This window comes from Uranotaenia lowii, chromosome 1 (genome assembly GCF_029784155.1).
Source record: "Uranotaenia lowii strain MFRU-FL chromosome 1, ASM2978415v1, whole genome shotgun sequence".
NCBI lineage: Eukaryota > Metazoa > Arthropoda > Insecta > Diptera > Culicidae > Uranotaenia > Uranotaenia lowii.
In genome coordinates, this window is record NC_073691.1 from 98,255,744 (window position 1) to 98,279,291 (window position 23,548).

General features: G+C 41.7%; 1 protein-coding gene across 1 annotated transcript; it reads left to right on the top strand.

The window, feature by feature from the left end:
- The first annotated feature begins 3,660 nt into the window (after positions 1-3,660).
- On the top strand, positions 3,661-9,030 carry LOC129737670 (uncharacterized). The gene has a single exon (XM_055728832.1). It carries the CDS (start codon positions 3,661-3,663, stop codon positions 9,028-9,030), a length of 5,370 nt encoding a protein of 1,789 aa, XP_055584807.1.
- Positions 9,031-23,548: the final 14,518 nt, after the last annotated feature.

The window sequence follows — 23,548 nt, forward strand, 5'->3', positions numbered from 1 at the left end:
CAGTGGTACGTCTCACCATGCCACAGTGTTTTTATTTTCCGAGCGAAAAAAAAAACAGAATCAATTCAGAAACGTTAAACCGACACGACAATTAACATCAGATAGTTCCAGCAGTGAACCGACGATTAACACCAATCACCAGCAGTTGCATGAACAAGAAGTGTTATCCTGATTTTTATGTCCGGGGAAATAGCCGATGCAGATGTTTGGAGTTTAGATGATGCACATATCCTGATTTTTACGTTCGTTGGCCGCAACAAACTACGACGTCAGCATGCCGACCCTGGCGTGCAGCCATGGCCGATTTCAACCAAGCGACAACAACAAATGAAAAAATGAACGAGAGCAAAAAAAAAAGCGACGACGGGAAGCGCAGGAAGATCAACGTTGGTGAAATGTAAGTAAAAAAAAATATATTTGCGTAAAGTGGTAATTAAGCAAATAAAGGTCTGTATCAAACCTTTAGTAAAAATTAGAATTGTCTACTAATGGACATCATTTCTTATAAGATAAGTATTTTAGAAAATTTACTTAGCAATCTGAAAAAAAGCACCGAACAGGCGTTATAGAAAAATAACCTTGAAAAACAAATTAGAACAAGTAAATACTATTCGAAAAGATATTACCTATGAATTGACGATTTTAGAAGATTCAATTAATTCCAAAGTTTTTGATAACATTCTACATGAGGAAAAAATACTGTCTGGTGAAATCATAACCATTATCAATTCAAAATTGGAGAATTTAGGTGATCGACCGGAGTTTACTTTAAAAAATTTAACAAAATTAGCGATAATTAGTATACGATTATCAAAAGCAGCAAAAATGGCTACGTTAATTGAGATCATTAAGACGGTGACGGCGCTTTTGCCAACTTACGATGGCACGCCGAACAAACTCAATAATTTCATAGACGCTCTTAATGTGGTCAAAAAGGTGGCTACCGAAGCAACACATTTACCACCGTTATCAACATTGTGATGACAAAGCTGGAAGGCAAGGCAAGGTACGTTTTTCCAGCAGCACCCGCATCGATTGACGCGGTGATCGCAAAATTAAAAGAGGTGTCGACTCCCACACCCCCAGAGGCAATTATTGCCAGGCTCGCAAACTGTAAGCAAAAATCAAACATTACGGGTTACACAAAAGAAGTAGAAGAGCTGACTATGTTACTCGAAGCTGCGTATATTGCGAAGCAAATACCAGCTGAAGTGGCCAAAACAATGGCTACAAAGGAAGGGATAAAACATATGGCTGCGGGATTGAGGGACGAGAAAACGTCCATCATCCTAAAAGCGGGCCAATATGTTAATATTACCGAGGCCGTAAATAAGGTCTTGGAGGAGTCACCTCAGAATTCAAATGAGGTGACAGTAAATTTTGTAAGAAAGAATCACCAAAAATACAGAAATCAAACTAATTCAAATTACAGAGGCCAATACTCTAACAACAACCGGTATTATCGGGATCGACGCGATTATGGTGATAATCGGGATCGTCGCGATTATGGTGATAACCGTGACAATCGAGACCGAAGTGATCACGGAAACAATCGACAGAGATTCGAAAGTAATCAATCTCGAGGTCGAAACAACAATCAGCGAAACGTTTATGTTGCGGAAAACGGAAGGGGGCCTTCGGAAAATCCCCGTTCCAAGGCGCAACAAAACAGCGGGGAGGTAACATACCCCAACAAGGAGTAAAAGTGTACAATCTTGATTTAACATATACGAATTTTGTAAAGTTAACACTAGATATGTGCGAAAAACCTGTCAACCTTATCGTTGATACAGGAGCGGACGTATCAATAATCAAAAAAAATCTGTTGAATGATTTTCAAAAAATTTTCATCAATCAAAAATGTACAATTAATGGCGTGACTGATGGAAAAGTCGAAACCATTGGTCGCACATCTACTAATATAATACTAAACGATACATTAATACCACACAATTTTCAAGTAGTAACTAAAAATTTCCCAGTCCAAACCGACGGAATACTCGGTAGAGATTTTTTAGCCAAAAACGGATGCAAAATATGCTTAAAATCATGGCTACTAACATTTGAATTTAATAACCAAATATTTGAATTACCTATAGAAGATAAGTTTAATGGTAATCTAGTTATACCTTTTAGATGTCAAATCATTAAGCAGGTAAATTTTGTAAATATTAAAGAGAATAGCGTAATTTTATCAAAACAAATAAAGCCTGGAGTTTTTTGTGCTAACACACTTATAAATCCAGAAATTCAATATATTAAGTTCGTAAATGTAAATAATCAGGCGGAAACTATACCAGTTTATTTCGATCCTGAAATAGTGCCAGCCAACAATTTCGTCAGAATTCCTACAGATAAACTGCAGGAGATGGACGACAAAAGATTGGAAAATCTTTTAAGCGAAATCAAAACTCAAAACTAAGGTCAAGAAATTGAAACCAAACTGATTAATTTATGCAAGAAATACAATGATATTTTTGCACTAAGTGATGATCAGTTAAGCGTGAACAATTTCTATAAACGAACAATCAATTTGGAGAGCAATACTCCAGTTTATATAAAAAATTACAGGTTACCCGAAATACATAGAGAGGAAATAAATAATCAAATAGATAAAATGCTCCAAGACAAAATTATACAACCTTCTATGTCACCTTTTAATTCACCCATTTTGCTCGTTCCAAAAAAATCGACTACAAATAAAAAAAAGTGGCTATTAGTTGTTGACTTTCGCCAACTGAACAAAAAAATAGTCGCGGATAAATTTCCATTGCCGCGCATAAATGAAATTTTAGACCACATTGGACGAGCTAAATATTTTACAACCCTTGATTTAACATCCGGGTTCCACCAGATCGAATTAGACGAAAAATCAAAGAAATTTACAGCCTTCTCCAGTCCTGATGGACATTATGAGTTTAACCGATTGCCGTTTGGGTTGAATATTTCACCCAACAGCTTTCAACGGATGATGACGATAGCACTTAGTGGATTGCCACCCGAATGCGCACTCTTGTACATAGATGACATTATAGTCATGGGGTGCTCCGTCAATCATCACCAGAAAAACCTTGAATCTGTGTTCTTGAAACTTCGACAGCACAACCTTAAACTTAATCCCGCACTTACCTAGGACACCATATCTCAGAAAAAGGCATTGAGCCGGACAAAACAAAATACTCAGCTATTGAAAAATATCCAAAGCCAAACAATACTGATGACGTAAGACGATTCGTGGAATTCTGTAATTACTACAGACGATTCATCAAAAATTTTGCAGAAATTGCCCATCCGTTAAACAAACTATTAAGAAAAAATATACAATTTGAATGGAGCGCAGAGTGCTAGAAAGCGTTTGATACGCTGAAGAAGCATCTGTTGTCACTGTTCTGGTGAAACTGAAATCAGCGTGCATCGGATTTGTCATTTTGTTTTTAGTGTGTTTTGCGCTAAAGCTTCGCGCCAGAACTTTGCGCTAAAACCGTTAATTTTCGTCAGTTAGCTTTTACACTCCAAGGAGTACAGACGTGTTTAAGTAAGCTATCAGCAATAAAAGTTTTGTGTCGAAAAAATAGTCCGCCGCGTTTTTAATCCCGTTTCGCTTCCATCCCATACAAAACATTGGTCCTTCGTTATCCGGATAATTATTGCCAGTGGAAAATGGAAGAAACCATCAAGAAGCGCAATAATCTCTTCGAAAAAATTAAATGGGAGCTCGAGACAGCAAGGAAAGTGGAAACGCGCAATCCCCCAGTGTGTGAGGTTAGGGAACGTCTCAGCCGTTTGCACACTCTGGGCACCACCTTTTTTGACATCCAGGACGAAATTGAGGAGCAAACCGAATCACTCGAGGCGGTCGCTTCAGTTTTCAACTACCGCACCGAGTTCGAGGATCGGTACTATGCAGCCAAGGCGATTTACTCCGGGTTGGAAGATTCTTCCGACATTAGCGAGGACACCGAGGGCGGTTCCAGTCGGGGAATCAAGAACGCGATCGAAACCTTGATCCAGGCGCAGCAGGTGCTTCTGTCCAGCCAAGCTACAGTTTCAACTCGCACCAACGAGTTAACTGTCCAGCTCAACGAAATGCGACAGATCGGATTCCAAGGTGCACACCCGGCAGACCAGCAGCTCAACGTAAGATTGCCTCCAATCAACATCCCGATCTTCAAAGGCAACCGGAAGGAGTGGCAGTCTTTCAAGGACCTTTACACAAGTACCATCCACAACAAGCCAACGTTGCCAAATTCCCAGAAGCTCCAGTATTTGCTTTCCTACTTGGACGGCGAAGCAAAATCCCTGGTGAATTCTTTCACCATCACCGATGCCAACTACCTCCAAGTGTGGGAACGACTGCTGGAACGCTACGACAAACCCAAGTATACGGTATTCGCTTTGGTGAAAGAATTCCTAGATCAGCCAGCAGTTACTTCCTCCTCCAATCAAGTGAGCCTGCAGAAATTGGTGACAACATCCGACGAGGTGATCAGGCAGCTAGACGCTATGGGTGAAGCCTACCGAACCCGAGACGCCTGGTTGATCCATCTTCTGCTGGAGAAAATCGACAAAGGAACCCGAGCACAGTGGGCACAAAAAATCGTCGAGCTGGAGAATCCCACATTCCAACAGTTCCTGGCATTCCTCGAGAACCGATGTGACGCTCTGGAAACTTGCTCTTCCTTCACCAACAGCAAGTCATCATGGGGAGAAGTGAAGAAAGAAGTTCGCATCCAAACCAGGTCCACCGAGAAAAAGGTTTCTAGTTACCACACAACACCTCATCAGTGCTCACTGTGCTCCGAACAACACCAACTTTACCACTGCAAGCAGTTCCTACAATCAACCACAGCCACCCGGAGAGAGTTAGTACAGAAATCAAATCTGTGCTTCAACTGCCTCCTCCCGGCCCACTCCGTTCGAAACTGCACATCGAAAACCAGCTGTCGAAATGAAAGATGCAAGCAGCGGCACCATACGCTCCTCTGTCAACTTGGTGACAGTCAGGAATCTATGGTCCGGTCCACCTTCGTGTCATCATCAAGCAACTTTTCGATCCAGCAGCCCGAATCCGAAACGCAGCCGTCGACAGAGGTGTCAAGTTTCAAAGCCGAAATCAACCCATCCGAAACGACCACCAAGATTTCAGTCCTACCAACAGCACTCATCCGACTTCGAAATCGAAATGGCTCTTTCCAGCTAGTGAGAGCGATGATCGATTCCGGTTCCGGCACAACACTCATCAGTGAGGCGTGTGTGTCGAGCCTCGGACTCAGCAGAAACAACGCAAGACTTCCCGTCACCGGTGTAGCTGGTGCCAAAGCCGGTACCACAAAACGTGCAGTGCGATTGGAAATCGCATCTCGATTCAACGACGACATCGTACTGACAACCCAAGCCTACATCCTCGAAGTTCTGGCATCACCAACACCGTGCCAGCGCTTTGACACCAAACAATCGCACTTCTTGCGCGATTTGCCGCTGGCGGATCCTGGCTTCAATAAGTTGGGACCAATCGACGTCATCCTGGGGGTGGAAGTGTTTCTGCCCATTCTACAAGCAGGCCAAGTCACCGACGAAGATGGTTTACCGGTCGCACAGAGGTCCGTGCTCGGCTGGTTGGTCGCTGGAAGAATTTCTGGTGAAAGCAGCATCCAAACGCAGCAGGTGTCCTACACTGTGCAGCTCGATGTGAATATCGATCGAGCTCTGCGCAGCTTCTGGGAGACCGAAGAGATTCCAGCGGCAAAACTTCTCACCGCAGACGAACAACGTGTGGTGGAATTGTTCGAAACAACACACAAGCGTAACGAAACGGGCCGATTCGTTGTTCGGCTTCCTTTTGACGAAACCAAACCCGCCCTGGGAGAATCGCTAAACGCGGCCGTCAAACGGTTGCATTCCATGGAACGGCGATTCATCAGAAATCCATCCTTCAAGCAACATTACGTGGACTTCATGGCGGAGTATCAGCAACTGAGCCACATGGAACTGGTTCCGTCATCCGAGGTAACAACGCAACCAAGTAAGTGCTTTTATTTACCCCATCACGCCGTGGAGAAACATGACAGCGCAACAACCAAACTGCGAGTCGTTTTCGATGGCTCATCCAAGACCAGCACTGGCGTCTCACTAAACGACCGACTGCTAGTGGGACCAAACAACACCGAAGACCTATTCGACGTTCTGTGTCGCTTTCGAACCTATCCAATTGTGTTCATGAGCGATGTGGAAAAAATGTACAGGCAAGTTTTGGTCGACGATCAAGACACTGACTATCAACGAATCGTTTGGCGAGAAGACCCAGAACAACCAATCCAACACTATCGACTGAAAACCGTGACGTATGGTACCTCCAGCGCTGCGTATCTCGCCACCGAAGCACTCAAGCAGGCAGCCCGAGACTGTGCCGAAGAATATCATCAAGCCAGCCAGGTCATCTTGAAAGGGTCCTACGTTGACGACATCATCAGCGGTGCACGTTCCATCGAAGAAGCAAAAAATCTGGTTTCTCAAATCAGGTCGATACTTGAGAAAGCCGGATTCAAACTAAGAAAGTGGAGCTCAAACAATCCTCAACTTCTGGACAGCTTAACCGATACAAGAGATGGTCCCATTCCGATTGAATTCATCAGCAGCAGCAACTCAATCAAAGCACTCGGCATCCGATGGTCGCCAAGCACCGATTGCTTTGATTTCAAAGTGTCTCTGGATCCAACGAGTGTGAATACAAAACGGCAATTACTTTCCGATGCATCTAAAATATTTGATCCCTTTGGTTGGCTCTCATCCACAATCGTAAAAGTAAAAATACTATTCCAACCACTTTGGCTACACGATTTGTCGTGGGACGATCCCTTACCTGCGGCTATAGAACAAGAATGGATCACCGTCAAGCACAATCTTCTTCAGCTGGAAGAAATCAAAATTCCCCGATTCATCACTAACGACGAACAGGTGCAACTTATTGGTTTCTGCGACGCATCCGAATCAGCATATGCTGCAGTAGTGTATGGTCGATGGGTAAACGAATCTGGCGACGTACAAGTGAACCTCATCGCTGCTAAAACGAAAGTGGCACCTATCAAACAAATCACCCTACCACGTTTGGAATTGAACGCTGCTGTACTGCTGAGCAAATTGATTAACAAAATTTCAAATTCACTCAGCCATCTCAAAATCGAAACATTTGTTTGGACCGATTCCACTGCCGTTTTGGAATGGTTGTCTTCGCATCCCAAACGGTGGAAGAATTTTGTGGCAAACCGAACATCGACAATTTTGGATACCCTCCCCAGAAGCATGTGGCATCATGTTTCCTCCAAGGACAATCCAGCTGATTGTGCATCTCGCGGAATCCCTCCAATCGAACTCGTCACGCACGACCTGTGGTGGACAGGACCCTCTTGGCTTTATGACGAAGCCTCCTTTTTGGAGCATATTAACACAAAAGATACAGTCTACAACGTACCCGAAGACGTCCTCGAGCAGCGACCAGCTGTTGCTTATGTAACCACAGTGCAGTCCGAGCCAATGGTGGCTCAATATATTTTGGAACGTTATTCTTCGCTACGATATGCATCCCGCATACTCGCATCAATCAACCGTTATGTGAACAATGTCAAGGCGAATTGTAAGGCCAAGAAAACAATTCGAATCGTTGGTGCTCTAACGCCCGATGAATTGTCAGCGGCCAATTTGCAGCTAGCCAAGGTGGCCCAACAAGACGTATTCGGTCCCGAATTGAAGGCTCTTCAAAATGGTGCTGAGGTCGGTCGACGCAGCAAGCTCAAGTCGTTACATCCGTTCATCGATGGGAAAGGCATTCTACGTGTTGGTGGGAGACTTCAAAACGCAAATATTCCGTATGAAATGAAACATCCCGTTATTTTGCCACGAGACCACAGGTATACTTTATTGCTTATCCAACAAGTACATTTGGACAATTTACACGCTGGTCCAACGCTTTTGATCGCAACGCTCAATCAACGCTACTGGGTCATCGGGTGTCAAACCATCGTCCGACAGCAAACATCGAAGTGCCCTCGTTGCTGCCGCATGAAAGCAAAAACCGCTGTACAGCTTATGGGTAGCCTTCCAGCGGTCCGAATGATGCCAGTCCGGGCCTTCATCCATGTTGGTATTGACTACGCCGGTCCAATATTCGTCAAGAGCTGCAACCCAAGAAAGCCGTACGTGTCGAAGGGATACATCGTTGTTATAGTGTGTCTTTCAACGAAGGCCATTCATCTCGAACTAGCCAGCGATTTGTCATCCAATGGTTTCCTTCTGGCTCTCAAGAGGTTCATCGCTCGTCGTGGTCTCTGCACGGAAATTTGGTCCGACAATGGGACTAATTTTGTCGGGGCAGACAATCAACTCCAAGGCTTCTTCCAATCGAACGAATTCAAGCAGCGTGCCGAACGATTCTCCTCCAATGTTGGCATCAAATGGACGTTCATCACACCATCGGCGCCCCACATGGGTGGGCTATGGGAAGCGGCTGTTAAGAGTGCCAAAACGCATCTGTACAAGGTCCTGAAAAATGAAAAGAAGACGTATGAGGAATTGTACACCATATTGACGCAAACAGAGGCTTGTCTCAACTCAAGACCTTTGTGTGCTCTATCCAGTTCTCCGGACAGTTGTGATGCTCTCACTCCAGGGCATTTCATTATTGGTCAACCACTCAACCTATTACCCGAACCAGGTGTCCCGAATGCTCCAATCAACCGGTTGGACAAATTCCAGGTGCTGCAGAAACAGGTGGCAGACGTTTGGTCCCGATGGAAAGACGAATACATCACTTCGCTACAACCACGAACCAAATGGCAGTCCCCGGCCGACAATCTCCGAGTTGGTCAACTGGTGTTGGTCAAAAACGAAAACATCCCACCCGGCCAATGGGAACTGGCTAGGATCATCACAGTACATCCGGACCCCACTGGCTCGGTCCGAAACGTCACCCTTCGCAGAGGTTCAACCGAATATGATCGTCCGATCCACCGACTGGTCCCGATTCCTTCCGATTGAGGACACTGCCTCAAGGGGGGGAGTGTGTTCTGGTGAAACTGAAATCAGCGTGCATCGGATTTGTCATTTTGTTTTTAGTGTGTTTTGTGCTAAAGCTTCGCGCCAGAACTTTGCGCTAAAACCGTTAATTTTCGTCAGTTAGCTTTTACACTCCAAGGAGTACAGACGTGTTTAAGTAAGCTATCAGCAATAAAAGTTTTGTATCGAAAAAGTAGTCCGCCGCGTTTTTAATCCCGTTTCGCTTCCATCCCATACAAAACAGTCACCAAGTATATTACAATTTCCAAACTTTAGAGAACATTTTACATTGACAACTGACGCATCCAAGGTGGCTTGTGGAGCCGTACTAACTCAAAAGTATGACAATATGGATCTACCAATTGCGTATGCTAGCAAAGCATTCACAAGAGGCGAATCCAATAAATCAACTATTGAGCAAGAGCTCACAGCAATCCATTGGGCGATCACGTATTTTCGACCATATTTATACGGGCGTAAGTTTACAGTTAAAACTGACCATAGGCCACTCGTATATTTGTTCTCGATGGAAAATCCTTCGTCTAAGTTGACCAGGATGAGGTTAGATCTCGAAGAATTTGATTTTGACGTACAGTATGTACCAGGCAAAACAAATTACGGAGCCGATGCTTTATCCAGGATCAATATAGATTCAGATACACTAAAAGACATGTCTGTTCTAATGGTACAAACCAGAACAGCTGCACGAAAAATCAAGACTAATGCTCAACAACAACAACAACAAGAAGTGAATTCCGAAGATGTAGAGACTGATCAACTCAACATTCGTGAAGCACTTAACAACCGAGAAACACTCAATTTACCAAAATTAATTATCGAGCGCGCAACCACACGTGATGGCATACAAATTCAAATTATGGATAAAGGCTATAAAAGGGAATTGACTCAAGCGTCAATCGTCCACACTAAGCTATCCAATATAAATCAAAACCTAGGTACAATTGTTAAAGCTATTGATGCTATGGCCAAGCATTTGAGGATAAACGTGTTAGCTCTAGCGCTAACGAGTGAAATCTTCAGAATTACAAATGTAGCAACTTTCAAACAAGTTTGCAATAATGAATTAAAACACACAAAAATTCTGATATCTCAACCAGTGTTCCGAATATCACTCATTTTCAATGAATGTTTCTGATTGCCCTTCGCACCTGAACGTACAGCGGTCGGGTTTCGTTATTGATTGCTACTGGACCTACCCGATCATCGATCGTTCAATTCATCGCTAAAATACAGATCACCTCGCACGATGCTTGCTGTCAAAACAGTGCAGCACCATCATCAAATTGGAATCTCACCAATGCGCAATGCATATGGCGAATCTTGTTGGTCTTCGATCAGGAGTGAATGGATCAGGCAGTGAGTGAGTGATACATGAAGCCGATCATTAGCGTATTTTGTTTGATTTGATATACAGCAAATTAATAAATTTATTTGTTGTTATAACGTTTTTTAACATCAGTAGGATTAAAATCAAATTGTAGTTATGTTTGTGAGGGAAAGATGTTCACTTTCGCCGTGTTTTTAAATTTTTACAAGTACTTTTATTAAACTGTCGTCCGTCACGTTAAAACTACTGAGAATTTATGGTGCCCCGCACAACTGTTTGATTTTTCTCGTCCTGCAAAAAATAATTTTGAATTTCATATAATTCAGGCAGATACTGAGTGAGCTACATTCAGAATGGATCAGTTTGTATCTCAATCATCTCCGATATGCGATGTTTGCTAAACCGATAATTCTGAATGATGCGACTCGGTTTGCATAGCTGATAGGAGCGCTGAACGAGATTGCATACCAGCCAGGCGAAGCAGTTGCGAGAGGCGCTATCCCATTATACAATCAGAATGTTTCCAACAGGAAACGCATCCTGAGTGTTTGTTTTGATTGATATTCGGAACACTGATCTCAACCAATTAAATATATTGATGAGTCGCATGAAATTGAAATAATTTTGAAGCAATATCATGACACTCCTACAGGAGGACATGTTGGCGCTAATAGATTATATCAAAAATTACGTTGTCAATTCGAATGGAACAATATGAAAAAAAACTATATTTGACTATGTAAGTAAGTGTATGAGTTGTCGTAAAAATAAGCATACAGAGAAAATCAATGAAAAATTTGTATTGACACCTACACCACAGAAACCATTCGACTCAGTAGCAATGGACACGATAGGTCCATTCACTAAATCAAATACTGGAAATAGGTACGCATTGGCTGTACAGTGCGATCTATCCAAGTATGTTATAATTAAACCGATTTCAAATAAACAAGCAGATACAGTAGCAAGAGCATTTATTGAAAACATTATTCTTATTTACGGAACACCTACGATTATTAGAATTGATCAAGGTATCGAATACAAGAATGAAATTTTTGATAAAATAGCCGAATTATTAGATATGAACAAGGATTGAAAAACTCATTCATACGAGCGACGGAACCCGCATCGCTCCGATTTTTGCTCATAAAAATGCTCTGGAACGCGAATGAGGTGTGAGCGAGAATCTCCTGTTCTCACGAATCAATTCCGACCGAAACGAAAACACAAACAAGGCTCCTGATTCCTTATTGCTTTGCTTCCCTTTTCGCACACAAAATCTAGCATCAACCCGAAGATTGCGTAGCAGCGAGCCGGTTCATGAAAATTTTTACCAACCCGCTCATGAGCCGTGTTGATAATGGTATTATTTTTCCCGTGGAAAAATGTTCGTCCCTTTGCGAAGGTTGAGCTTGAACAAACACTAACAGCAACAATGCTGACGCCAAGCCGTGTTGGCTTTCAATAGCGTTGGACAAAAAGAATTGAAAATAAGAAGAACAGAGTACGTACGGCCGGCACATCCAATCCATGTTAGTGATGTTATTATTCTTTTCAGGCAAATATGCCGAGGCCGAAAAAATTCTTTTGCTTCTTGCTAGTGCTGTTATTATTGCTTCCTATGGAAGAAAGTGCGTCAGTTTTTGAAGCTAGGAGCTTAAAGGAACATCAATAACATCAACAGCAACTATGTGAACAAGTGTAGGCCAACGGGAGGCCAGACGGTTTGTCTCTGAGATGGACGAGCCGACAGAATCCTTTTTCTTTTTTTTTTCCTGCTTTTTTTTTCTTCTGAACTGACGTACTTGCTTCCCTAAACAGACTGCAAGCTCGGTAAAAAAAATTTTCATGAAGCAAATACGAGTCTCTCGTGATCCCGTTGCTCAGACTCGCTCATGAATATTTTGTAATACGAGCAACATAGAAACCGCCGTCGTAGAATCGTTTGTGTTGCTGTTCGTGATTGTATTGAACACACACGAATAGCGAGTCGGCGGCGAAGCATTTTCGTGTGCGTTTCGAGGAGTGAGCGATTTTTTTAGTCCTTGGATATGAATCAAAAATTTTCAACTCCATATCATCCGCAGACCATTGGAAGTCTTGAACGGAATCATCGTTGTTTGAACGAGTACGTAAGGCAATTTGTCAACGAGTCTCAAACTGATTGGGATGACTGGTTACCTTACTATTCGTTTTGTTACAATACTACCCCACGTCCTGATTTTCATCATACTCCATTTGAATTAATTTTTGGACATCAAGCAGTAATTCCACAAAAAATAATGAATCCCAAAATAATAGATCCAAATTACAATATTGATCAATACTATTTTGAGCTTAGAGAAAAGTTACAATCGGCAAGTGTGAAAACAAAGCAGCTTTTGGAAAGTCAGAAAATAAAACAAAACAAAAAACAGGAAACTAATGCAAATCCAATAGAAATCAAATTAGAAGACAAAGTACTAATAACAAATGAAAATAGGCATAAATTGGATCCTGTATATAAAGGACCATATACAGTGAAAAACATAAACCATCCAAACGTTACACTAATTGATGAAAAGAACAATAGTTTCATAGTACACAAAAATAGATTGATTAAAGCAAACTAAGAACAAATTTTAGTAAAACTATACAAAGAAAAACAAAGAAAAAAAATTTGCGAATTCAAGCTCAAGTCCACGATAATTTTCTATACAGAAATGCTAATGGCATTTCTTCCCAAAGGGGGATGGTGTAACATCCCTACTCATTATTCATACTTCCTAGAAGTGCAACCATTCACTTAAAAACATGCAGACTCAAAACTACTGCATAAGCATTCTTTACTGGGTCATAAAATATAAACTCAATACCGTTTTGACACCCTTTTCGTATTTACATGTTTTACCAAACAGCATGCGCGCTTTGAGTATGGGCTGTTCTTTCTCTTCCGCATGGGTAGCAACGCTTACGCAGCATTGCCCAATGCAACACATGGTTGACATTAAATTATTTTCAAAACATCGTTGATGGCTTGAGTTTGGGTCGAGTAGGAAGTTTAGTTGTAAGCTAGATGGTAAGCCAGAATATAATATCATTGGCATTCATGAAGTAACTTTTGATGTGTTCATACTGTCATCCGAAATCCACGTCTAAGAATACTAGAGACGTTATTGAACCATTCAAAGCAGCTGGTGAAGATGGAATTTTACCAATTCAAATACAGCAAGCTAAACAAATGGTAACACCTGCCTTGGTAGAGATGTTCGTCGCCAGTATGACTCTCTGTCATATTCCAACTCAGTGGAACAAGGTGCGCGTGATCTTTATCCCGAAACCAGGGAAAAAAGATAAAACACAATCTAAGGCATTCAGACCTATTAGTCTAACGTCCATTATTTTGAAAATAATGGAGAAGATACTTGACGAGCTATTTAGCTTAAGTAAGCTAAATAACTTCCAGTTCGCTTACAAAAAAGGTATGTCCACGGTTACGGCCTTACATACCCTTACACAAAAACTAGAAAAGACTCTAGAGGCAAAAGAAATAGCACTCGCTTCTTTTTTAGACATTGAAGGGGCATTCGACAACGCAGCTCACACTTCAATCGAAACAGCTATGAAAAGATGAGGGTGCCACTCGGCAATTGTTAACTGGACTAGAGCGATGCTAATAAACAGAACCATTTATGCAAGCTTGGGAGGACTTACAATCAAAGCCACACCAACGAAGGGATGTCCCCAAGGCGGGGTTCTATCACCGTTGTTGTGGTCCTTGATAGTGGACGACCTCCTAAACAAACTTGTATCCATGGGATTCGAAGTTATTGGCTTTGCAGACGACGTAGTTATTATAGTTCGGGGAAAACATGAGAATGTGTTGTCTAATAGAATGCAAACTGTACTCAACTACGCACTATTTTGGTGCAGGGAAGAGGGACTAAACATAAACCCTTCCAAAACTACTGTGATAGCCTTCACTAGGAGACGAAAAATTACACTAAAACCTCTAACATTAGTTGGGGAAGTGTTAAACCTCGAATCACAAGTGAAATATTTAGGCATAGTACTAGACTCAAAGCTATCATGGAACCCACAGATAGAGCATGTAATCGCTAAGGCTACAACAGCTCTATGGGTCTGCCTCAAAGGAGTAGGGAAAAAATGGGGACTACAGCCTAAAATTATCTACTGGATATTTGCAGCTATTATAAGACCCAAAATCTCTTATGCTTCCTTAGTATGGTGGACCAAAACTATGCAAATTACGGCCCAGAAAAAACTAGCGAAGCTCCAAAGACTAGCAACTCTAGCTATAACTGGCGCAAAGCGAAGCACACCGAATGAGACTCTAAATGCACTGCTAAATATTTTGCCTCTACATCAATTCATTGAATTAGAGGCGGAACGTAGTGCTTTGAGACTCTCCAAACACAAAACTCTCTATGAAGATCTTACAGGACACCTCAAAATCCTAAAGAAATTTAAATTAAACTCACTTATTGTGAAAAATGATGACTGGATGGAGCCCATTTTCAACCTAGACATACCATACAATGTAACTATCAATGATAGGGACGTGTGGAAGTCAGGTGGACCTGCGGTTCCTCCCAGATCGATCCTAAAGTCTGCTTCATTTAATATTGGAACACAAACAATTGCGTGTAGTTCAGTCATTTATTAACGAATTCATAATTTGTTTTTCATACAAATGTAGCATTTTCTTTACTCTTTCATAACAAAAAATTAAAAAAATTATTCATTGCTGTTTCGAAGAAATTCTCGTACTTTTCTCGTAATACGACACATTAGGCGGCGCACACCCTTTTCGTCCACCGTTTTGGCGATTTGATTCCACCAGTTCTTCATTTGAGTCATGTTCCTAACAAGTTTTCCCTTTGCCTTAAGCCTCCGCTTCGTGATTGCCCAGTATTTCTCTATCGGCCGGAACTGGGGGCAGTTTGGGGGGTTGAGGTCCTTCGGTATTACGCTGACCCCGTTCGTTGCGTACCATTCCATAACCGTTTTGCTGTAATAGCAGCTTGCGAGGTCCGGCCAAAACATTACTGGACGGTCGTGGGCACGAATAAACGGCAGAATCCGTTTCTGTAGGCACTCTTTTTGTAGACTTCTGATGTCATTGTCTTGTCAGTGAGAAAGACTTTGGTTTTCTGTCCACAACTGCATATCCCCTGCCAAATCATGTACTTGCGGGCGAATTTATCCGCAAACACGAACTTAAATTTTGCAGGTACATCCCCCCGAGCCGTCGCCAAATAAAATTTTTGACCTGGGATTTGCCCAAAGTCCGCCTTCACGTAGGTCTCATCGTCCATCAGAATACATCCGTCGAACTTGGTCAGCACTTGGTCGTACAGCTTTCGAGCACGGATTCTGGCCACATTGTTCTGCTTCAGCGTCCGATTTGGCTGTTTGCTGGCTCGGAATGACCTTATTCCTTCCCGGAGACGAATTCGTCGCACCGTACTGTGAGCGGCCTGGAACTTATTGGCCAAATCGCGGTCTGAAAGATTGGGATTCCTTTTGACGGCCTTGATGACTTTCCCACGCAGTTTCCGGTCGACAGTTCCACTCCGACGCTTCGAATGCGGCTTCCGAGCCGTCGTCAATGTTTCCTTGTACTGCTTGATAACACGCCATACGGTATTTCTGGGCATTTTAAGCTGTTTAGCTAGCTTCGATGCCGACAACAATGGATTTTCAAGAAAACTGTGCACAATTTGATCTCTCCGTTCGGCTTCCATGGCTGTTGTTTACAAAATGCTATCGTTTGGTGTTATGACATAAATACATGGTGAAAGGTAATGACTTTCCCGACACGTGGGTGAAAAAAGTTTCCAAATCCGTCCACTAGGAGCGCCACAATGAACAAAAGAATTTGTTCCAATATTAAATGAAGCAGACTTTATTCTTCACTGATGGGTCAAAAATGGATAAAAGAACTGGGCAGGGGTTTTCGGACCTAGACTCAGGATCTCAATTCCTGTGGGGAACTGGCCAACAGTATTCCAAGCTGAAATTCAAGCAATTCTAGAATGCACTTTAGCCTGTTTGAAAAGGGGATACAGGTATACAAGTATCTGCATGTTCTCTGACAGCCAGGCTGCTCTCCGAGCACTAAGTACGTTCACATGTTACTCCAAACTAGTTTGGGAGTGTACAGTTGCACTAAGAAATCTGGCCATAAGGAACAGAGTATCTTTATTCTGGGTACCAGGCCACTGCGGTATCCTAGGGAACGAAGAAGCAGACCAACTAGCTAGGGAAGGATCTCAGGGACTGTTGATTGGACCTGAACCTTTCTGCGGAGTATCGAGAAGTGCCTTGAATATGGAGCTCAAGAACTGGGAAAGCACCACTATTGTTTCCAACTGGAAAACAGCGGAGGGAGCAGCTCAGGCAAAAAGATTCATTGAACCAAGCGCACGACTCTCAAAAAACATGTTCAACTTAAGTAAGCACGAATTAAGTACTTACATAGGTCTCTTGATCGGACATTGTCCAACAAAACAGCATCTCAAAAGGATAAACATAATTCTAAACGATGACTGTCGGTTCTGCGGGTTCGAAAAAGAAACTGCAGAACATCTTCTATGCAACTGCTGCGCCCTCCTAAATAGGAGAGAGCGTGTACTTGGAGCAAAGTTAATAAGCCCACAAGATATATGGTTGCATATCAGCCCTAAGAAGGTTATATCATACATCTTTGATATCATACCCGATTGGGATAAAATGCTTAGTCAGCAATCAACTGTCACTCCAATCAATAATGCAGGTGAACCTGACAGCATATAGTAACGCGGGGTAAACACCACAATAGATCAACTACTGGTCGCAGTGGGCTCTTCCCTACAGGAAAAAAAAATCTGCCGGATCGTTATTATTGCGTTTTTCTTCACTTCAAGAATGATTTTCTTATCCGTTCTGGCATCTGTCTTGGGCTTCAGTCCTCTTCCTGGGCGATCCATCTCCGATCCGAACGTTTTCATCTTCTCCATGATTTTTGATACCGCTGTCTTGCTGATTTCGTAGTGCTTGGCCACTTCCCGGTGCGTTTGACCGTTATTCATATCACGAACAACCAGTTTCCGGATGGACAGCGGAATGGAATCAGAAATTTATGCGTTCTCCATATTTTACAACTTATTCGAATGTAGACACCTGTTTCAATACTCCAGAGCCAAGCCAGTTGTTTATGAAACGTCAAAATACACAAAACAAACAAATTCGAGGGGCCTCGTGATGGAAACTTATCGAAATTATATTTATTTTTGAGTTGGACACTTTATTTTGGCCAATTTATTTTTGAAATATTAATTGTTTTTTTTTTATCAGAAAAAACTTTCTTTTTTTACCAGCGCAACATTAACAAAAATTAAAAAGAACATAATAAACAATATTTTAAAAATGATTACGATGTGTTTTTGGGGAATTTTAACCAGAAAAATAAAAGAAATGATAAAAAAATAATTTGGACACTTCATTTTGCCCCTCACTGTAACTTACAATGAATATTTTTCAATACCTCGCACTTTAGCGATGAACGCTTGGCAGTCTAGCTGGGACAATGGCACAATGAGACGTTGGCTCCATACGATTATCCCTAAGGTTCCGTCGATGGTTTAAGCATTTTAACATGAGTCGCGATTTCATTCGCGTGGTTTCTCGGCTCATATCAAATCACTGACGGCTTGACGCGCATTTGTTTCGTATACAACTAGTTACAAGCAATGTTTGTGTTTGTGGGGATGGCTACCACGACATTGATCATGTTGTGTGGACGTGTGATCGGTTTGATCGATCGAGGGCTTGGCTACTGGATACCCTTAGGGCCCGATGTAAACTACCTGTTGTTCCAATTCGAGACATCTTGGCAAACTTAGATTTAGAATATTATTTAGTATCTCATCTACAAATATCTCAAACTGTCTGACTTGGTCGTTTAGTCCTCTTCCCCTCTGTCTGAACTCTATCTAATGCTCGTTTCGTCTATTTAAAGTCTGCTTCATTTAATATTGGAACAAATTCTTTTGCTTATTGTGGCGCTCCTAGTGGACGGATTTGGAAACTTTTTTCACCCACGTGTCGGTAAATTCATTACCTTTCACCATGTATTTATGTCATAACACCAAACGATAGCATTTTGTAAATAACCGCCATGGAAGCCGAACGGAGAGATCAAATTGTGCACAGTTTTCTTGAAAATCCATTGTTGTCGGCATCGAAGCTAGCTAAACAGCTTAAAATGCCCAGAAATACCGTATGGCGTGTTATCAAGCAGTACAAGGAAACATTGACGACGGCTCGGAAGCCGCATTCGAAGCGTCGGAGTGGAACTGTCGACCGGAAACTGCGTGGGAAAGTTATCAAGGCCGTCAAGAGGAATCCCAATCTTTCAGACCGCGATTTGGCCAATAAGTTCCAGGCCGCTCACAGTACGGTGCGACAAATTCGTCTCCGGGAAGGAATAAGGTCATTCCGAGCCAGCAAACAGCCAAATCGAACGCTGAAGCAGAACAATGTGGCCAGAATCCGTGCTCGAAAGCTGTACGACCAAGTGCTGACCAAGTTCGACGGATGTAAAGTCTGCTTCATTTAATATTGGAACACAAACAATTGCGTGTAGTTCAGTCATTTATTAACGAATTCATAATTTGTTTTTCATACAAATGTAGCATTTTCTTTACTCTTTCATAAAAAAAAATTAAAAAAATTATTCATTGCTGTTTCGAAGAAATTCTCGTACTCGTACTCGTAAGAAAACTGTGCACAATTTGATCTCTCCGTTCGGCTTCCATGGCGGTTGTTTACAAAATGCTATCGTTTGGTGTTATGACATAAATACATGGTGAAAGGTAATGAATTTCCCGACACGTGGGTGAAAAAAGTTTCCAAATCCGTCCACTAGGAGCGCACAGTGGTCCAAAAGGGTCTGAAATGGAACTTTTTTCCTGGTGCTTTTGTCTTTCATTTTAGCTTTTAGATGTCTTCAGAACATTTACTAGTAAGATTGTTTCCCATAACGTGAAAGTATCAAAAATTAGTCACAGCCTACTACGATAAAAATAAAAACATTAACTTTTTTGTTTGAAGAGATAGAGACCAAATTTGTTCTACAAAGTTGTAGATATCATCAAAATATGAAACTTTGCTGAAATAACAAGAGCTCTATCTCTATTCAGTGCAGAGTTATAAAGCTTTTAGTTTAAAACATACTTAAAATTTGTTTTTTGTACTTAACTATTGTAAATTTTGAAATTACATAAATATGATATTCACAACATTTATTGCGATACTCAATACGCACATTTTGCACTAGATCTTAAGTCTCTACGACCTTGTCTTCCGAAGTTATCGCAATTTCAAGTTTGATTTTGCCTAAATTTCACCAATTTCTAGGGTAAAATGGGGCAAGTAGATCCATAAACTAAATACCACATCTTGAAGTATAATTCAAGTACTGCAAACTTACCCAGAAACTACTTGTCTCCACGCGCCCGTTTTTGAGAACGGTCGGCATAAATTTGTTGAATTCTTAGATTTTAACGAGAAAATAGAGTTTTATTGTCATCGTTGAAATAAAAGCATGCTTAAAATTCACATAACTTTATCAGTTTTCAACTAAAATCATCAAATAGCACATCAAAACGCATTGAAATTTTATTACCTTTCCAAATTTAATATTTAAAAAAATAACAAAAAGCATTTCCAGTTAAAACCGTAAACACACTTTAAAAATTGTTTAAGCTTACAAATGGTATCATCAAAAATTCTCTAAAAAATACCTTTCGATAGCTCGTTTGTTGTTGCAACTTTCATTTGAAGACATCAAAACAGATAGTTCATTCCTTGAGAAGATATGACAGAATTATTAACAATCAATCTCTATTTTCTCGTTAAAATCTAAGAATTCAACAAATTTATGCCGACCGTACTCAAAAACGGGCGCGTGGAGACAAGTAGTTTCTGGCTTAGTTTATAGTACTTGAATTATACTTCAAGATGTGGTATTTAGTTTATGGATCTACTTGCCCCATTTTACCCTAGAAATTGGTGAAATTTAGGCAAAATAAAACTTGAAATTGCGATAACTTCGGAAGACAAGGTCGTAGAGACTTAAGATCTAGTGCAAAATGTGCGTATTGAGTATCGCAATAAATGTTGTGAATATCATATTTATGTAATTTCAAAATTTACAATAGTTAAGTACAAAAAACAAATTTTAAGTATGTTTTAAACTAAAAGCTTTATAACTTTGCACTGAGTAGAGATAGAGCTCTTGTTATTTCAGCAAAGTTTCATATTTTGATGATATCAACAACTTTGTAGAACAAATTTGGTCTCTATCTCTTCAAACAAAAAAGTTAATGTTTTTATTTTTATCGTAGTAGGCTGTGACTAATTTTTGATATTTTCAAGTTATGGGAAACAATCTTACTAGTAAATGTTCTGAAGACATCTAATAGCTAAAATGAAAGACAAAAGCACCAGGAAAAAAGTTCCATTTCAGACCCTTTTGGACCACTGTGGAGCGCCACAATGAGCAAAAGAATTTGTTCCAATATTAAATGAAGCAGACTTTATTAGAACAAACTTTCATCCGACGGGTCCTACAACACCACAAAGAAGACTGGCCAGGAAGTCGAAAACCGTGAGGTAGCTATCGAAACCACAGCTACAGGAAGCCACCACCGGACCCTAACGGAAACTGTTCTTGGAAGTGACCCCAGTTAATCCCCTTTCCTTTCCTATAATAAGTTGAGTTAACAGTTGAGTAACCGCAACGATTACGGCCCCCCTCTTACCAGAGATGTTAAAATCGCGAGTCTACATACTCGCACTTTGCCCTTCTTTGCAGAACGATTTTATTTCGTTAAACTCAATCTGCAATGATGCTATCTAAAGCTCAACTCGGAAAGCATCAGGAAGTAAGCTTCGGGTAAACTCGGCAGGAGTAAACAGCAATCGGGAGAAACATCAGCGAAGCAAACGAACAGTTCTGCGAATTAAAGAAAAAATCGTTTTCGTTCGGCAGCCGAACACATCAATCGGACAACACATGGGGGCGTGGCTAAAAGTGATAGATACAAGGGAACGGGAAACGAGTGAGAGAAGGGTGCGAGGAATGTTAACTCGGTCCGTCGGGCAACGATCGCTCGTGAGCATTCGTGTACGGTAAGCTTCGTTCTGTTGTTTCATTGGTGTGATTTTATTCCTGCGAGGAGGGGAAAACATCAACTCGGAACTGTTCTCTTCGTTTTGTGTGCAATCACGTCATGATTGGAACGAAGATAAAATCAATCTGCACACAACAAGTTAAACTCGGAAAAAATCAGCCGAATGATTCTTTCCGAGGCGAGTTTAAACACCGCTGCCTCTTACTAACCCAAAGTTAGGAAAAATACTCCCGGCACATAAAAACTTTAAAATGCCTTAATAAAACCTTTTGTAAATTAAAAATAAATTTCGTTTTTTGCTTTGGAAGGGGAGTATGACATTTGGCATAAAGCCATTTGGCATATTGCCTTTTGGCATAAAGCCATTTGGCATAAAGCCATTTGGCATAAAGACCATTTGGCCTAAAGGCCATTTGGCATAAAAGCCATTTGGCATAAAGCCATTTGCCATAATTTCAGCTTACCGAGTGGTGACTGTTTAAATAAACTTGCATTTTTTTTCAAATTTTGCGGCGTTGCCGCAAACATCGAGGATGCAGGGGGTGAGGCGGCACAAAGCCGTTGAAGCTCCTCAATCCGAGGTGGCCGTCGACCCGCTGTTGGAAGCGGCGGCCTTAAAGGGTGATACGGTCAAAATTTGGTCAAGGGAAAACGCGTGTAAATCGGTGAAATCGTTTATTAAAAAAATCAATTTAAACTTCTTTTTCAAGTTTAATTAGTATAAAATTCAGGAAAAATATTCAGTTAGGCTTCCGCTTTTCCAAATCCGAATTGCCGGGCCTTACGCTTAACCCCTGCCATCAGATTTTGTACAGCCACCTTGTCCACCTTCTTCGCCGCAGAAAGCCAGTTTGCCTTGAACTGCTGCTTGTCCTTATCAGTTTTTTGGTCTTCTTTAGGTTCCGCTTGACAATAGCCCTGTATTTCTCAATTGGGCGGAGCTCTGGCGTGTTGGGAGGGTTCTTGTCCTTGGGAACCACCTGCACGTTGTTGGCGGCGTACCACTCCATGGCCTTTTTACCGTGATGGCAAGATGCCAAATCCGGCCAAAACAGTACGGAACAACCGTGTTTCTTCAGGAAAGGCAGCAGACGTTTTTTCAAACACTCTTTCACGTAAATTTCTTGGTTGACAGTCCCGGAAGCTATGAAAATACTGCTTTTCAAGCCACAGGTACATATGGCTTGCCAAACCAGATATTTCTTCGCGAACTTTGACTGTTTCATGTGCTTGAAAATATCTGCTACCTTTCCCCTTCCTTTTGCCGTATAAAACTCCTGTCCCGGAAGCTGCTTGTAGTCGGCTTTGACGTAGGTTTCGTCGTCCATTACCACGCAGTCAAACTTCGTCAGCATCGTCGTGTACAGCCCCCGGGATCGCGCTTTGGCCGTCTTATTTTGTATATCGTCGCGATTTGGAGTCACTACCTTCTTGTAAGTCGATAGTCCGGCTCGTTTCTTGGCTCGATGCACGATTGTAGACGATACACCCAGCTTATTTGCGGCATCTTGGAGAGATAGTTTAGGGTTTCGCTTGAAACTACCGGCAACTCTCTTTGTCGTCTCAGCGGCTTCCGGTTTTCGATTTCCTCCCGATCCAGACTTCCTAGCTGTCGACAAACGTTCCCCAAACACTTTAATTACGTTTGTAACGGTTGATTTGGTAACTTTTAGCGATTTTTCCAGCTTTGCGTGCGAGTAGCTCGGATTTTCGCGATGCGCGAGCAAAATTTTGATACGCTGTTCTTCTTCCTTGGACGGCATTTTGACAACTGAAGAGTGAATTCCAAAATCAAAATAGGAGCAACATTCTACACCAATGGTTTTTAAAGTGGTCCTTTCAGGGGGGCGGTGAGCTCAATTTTGAAATTTGGGGGGCGTTGGAAGGGCTCAGGGGGGCGGTGAGGTCATAATTCATAAATCACGGAACAACGTAGATTTGAAATAAAAACGAGTAAGTTCGATGCAAAACA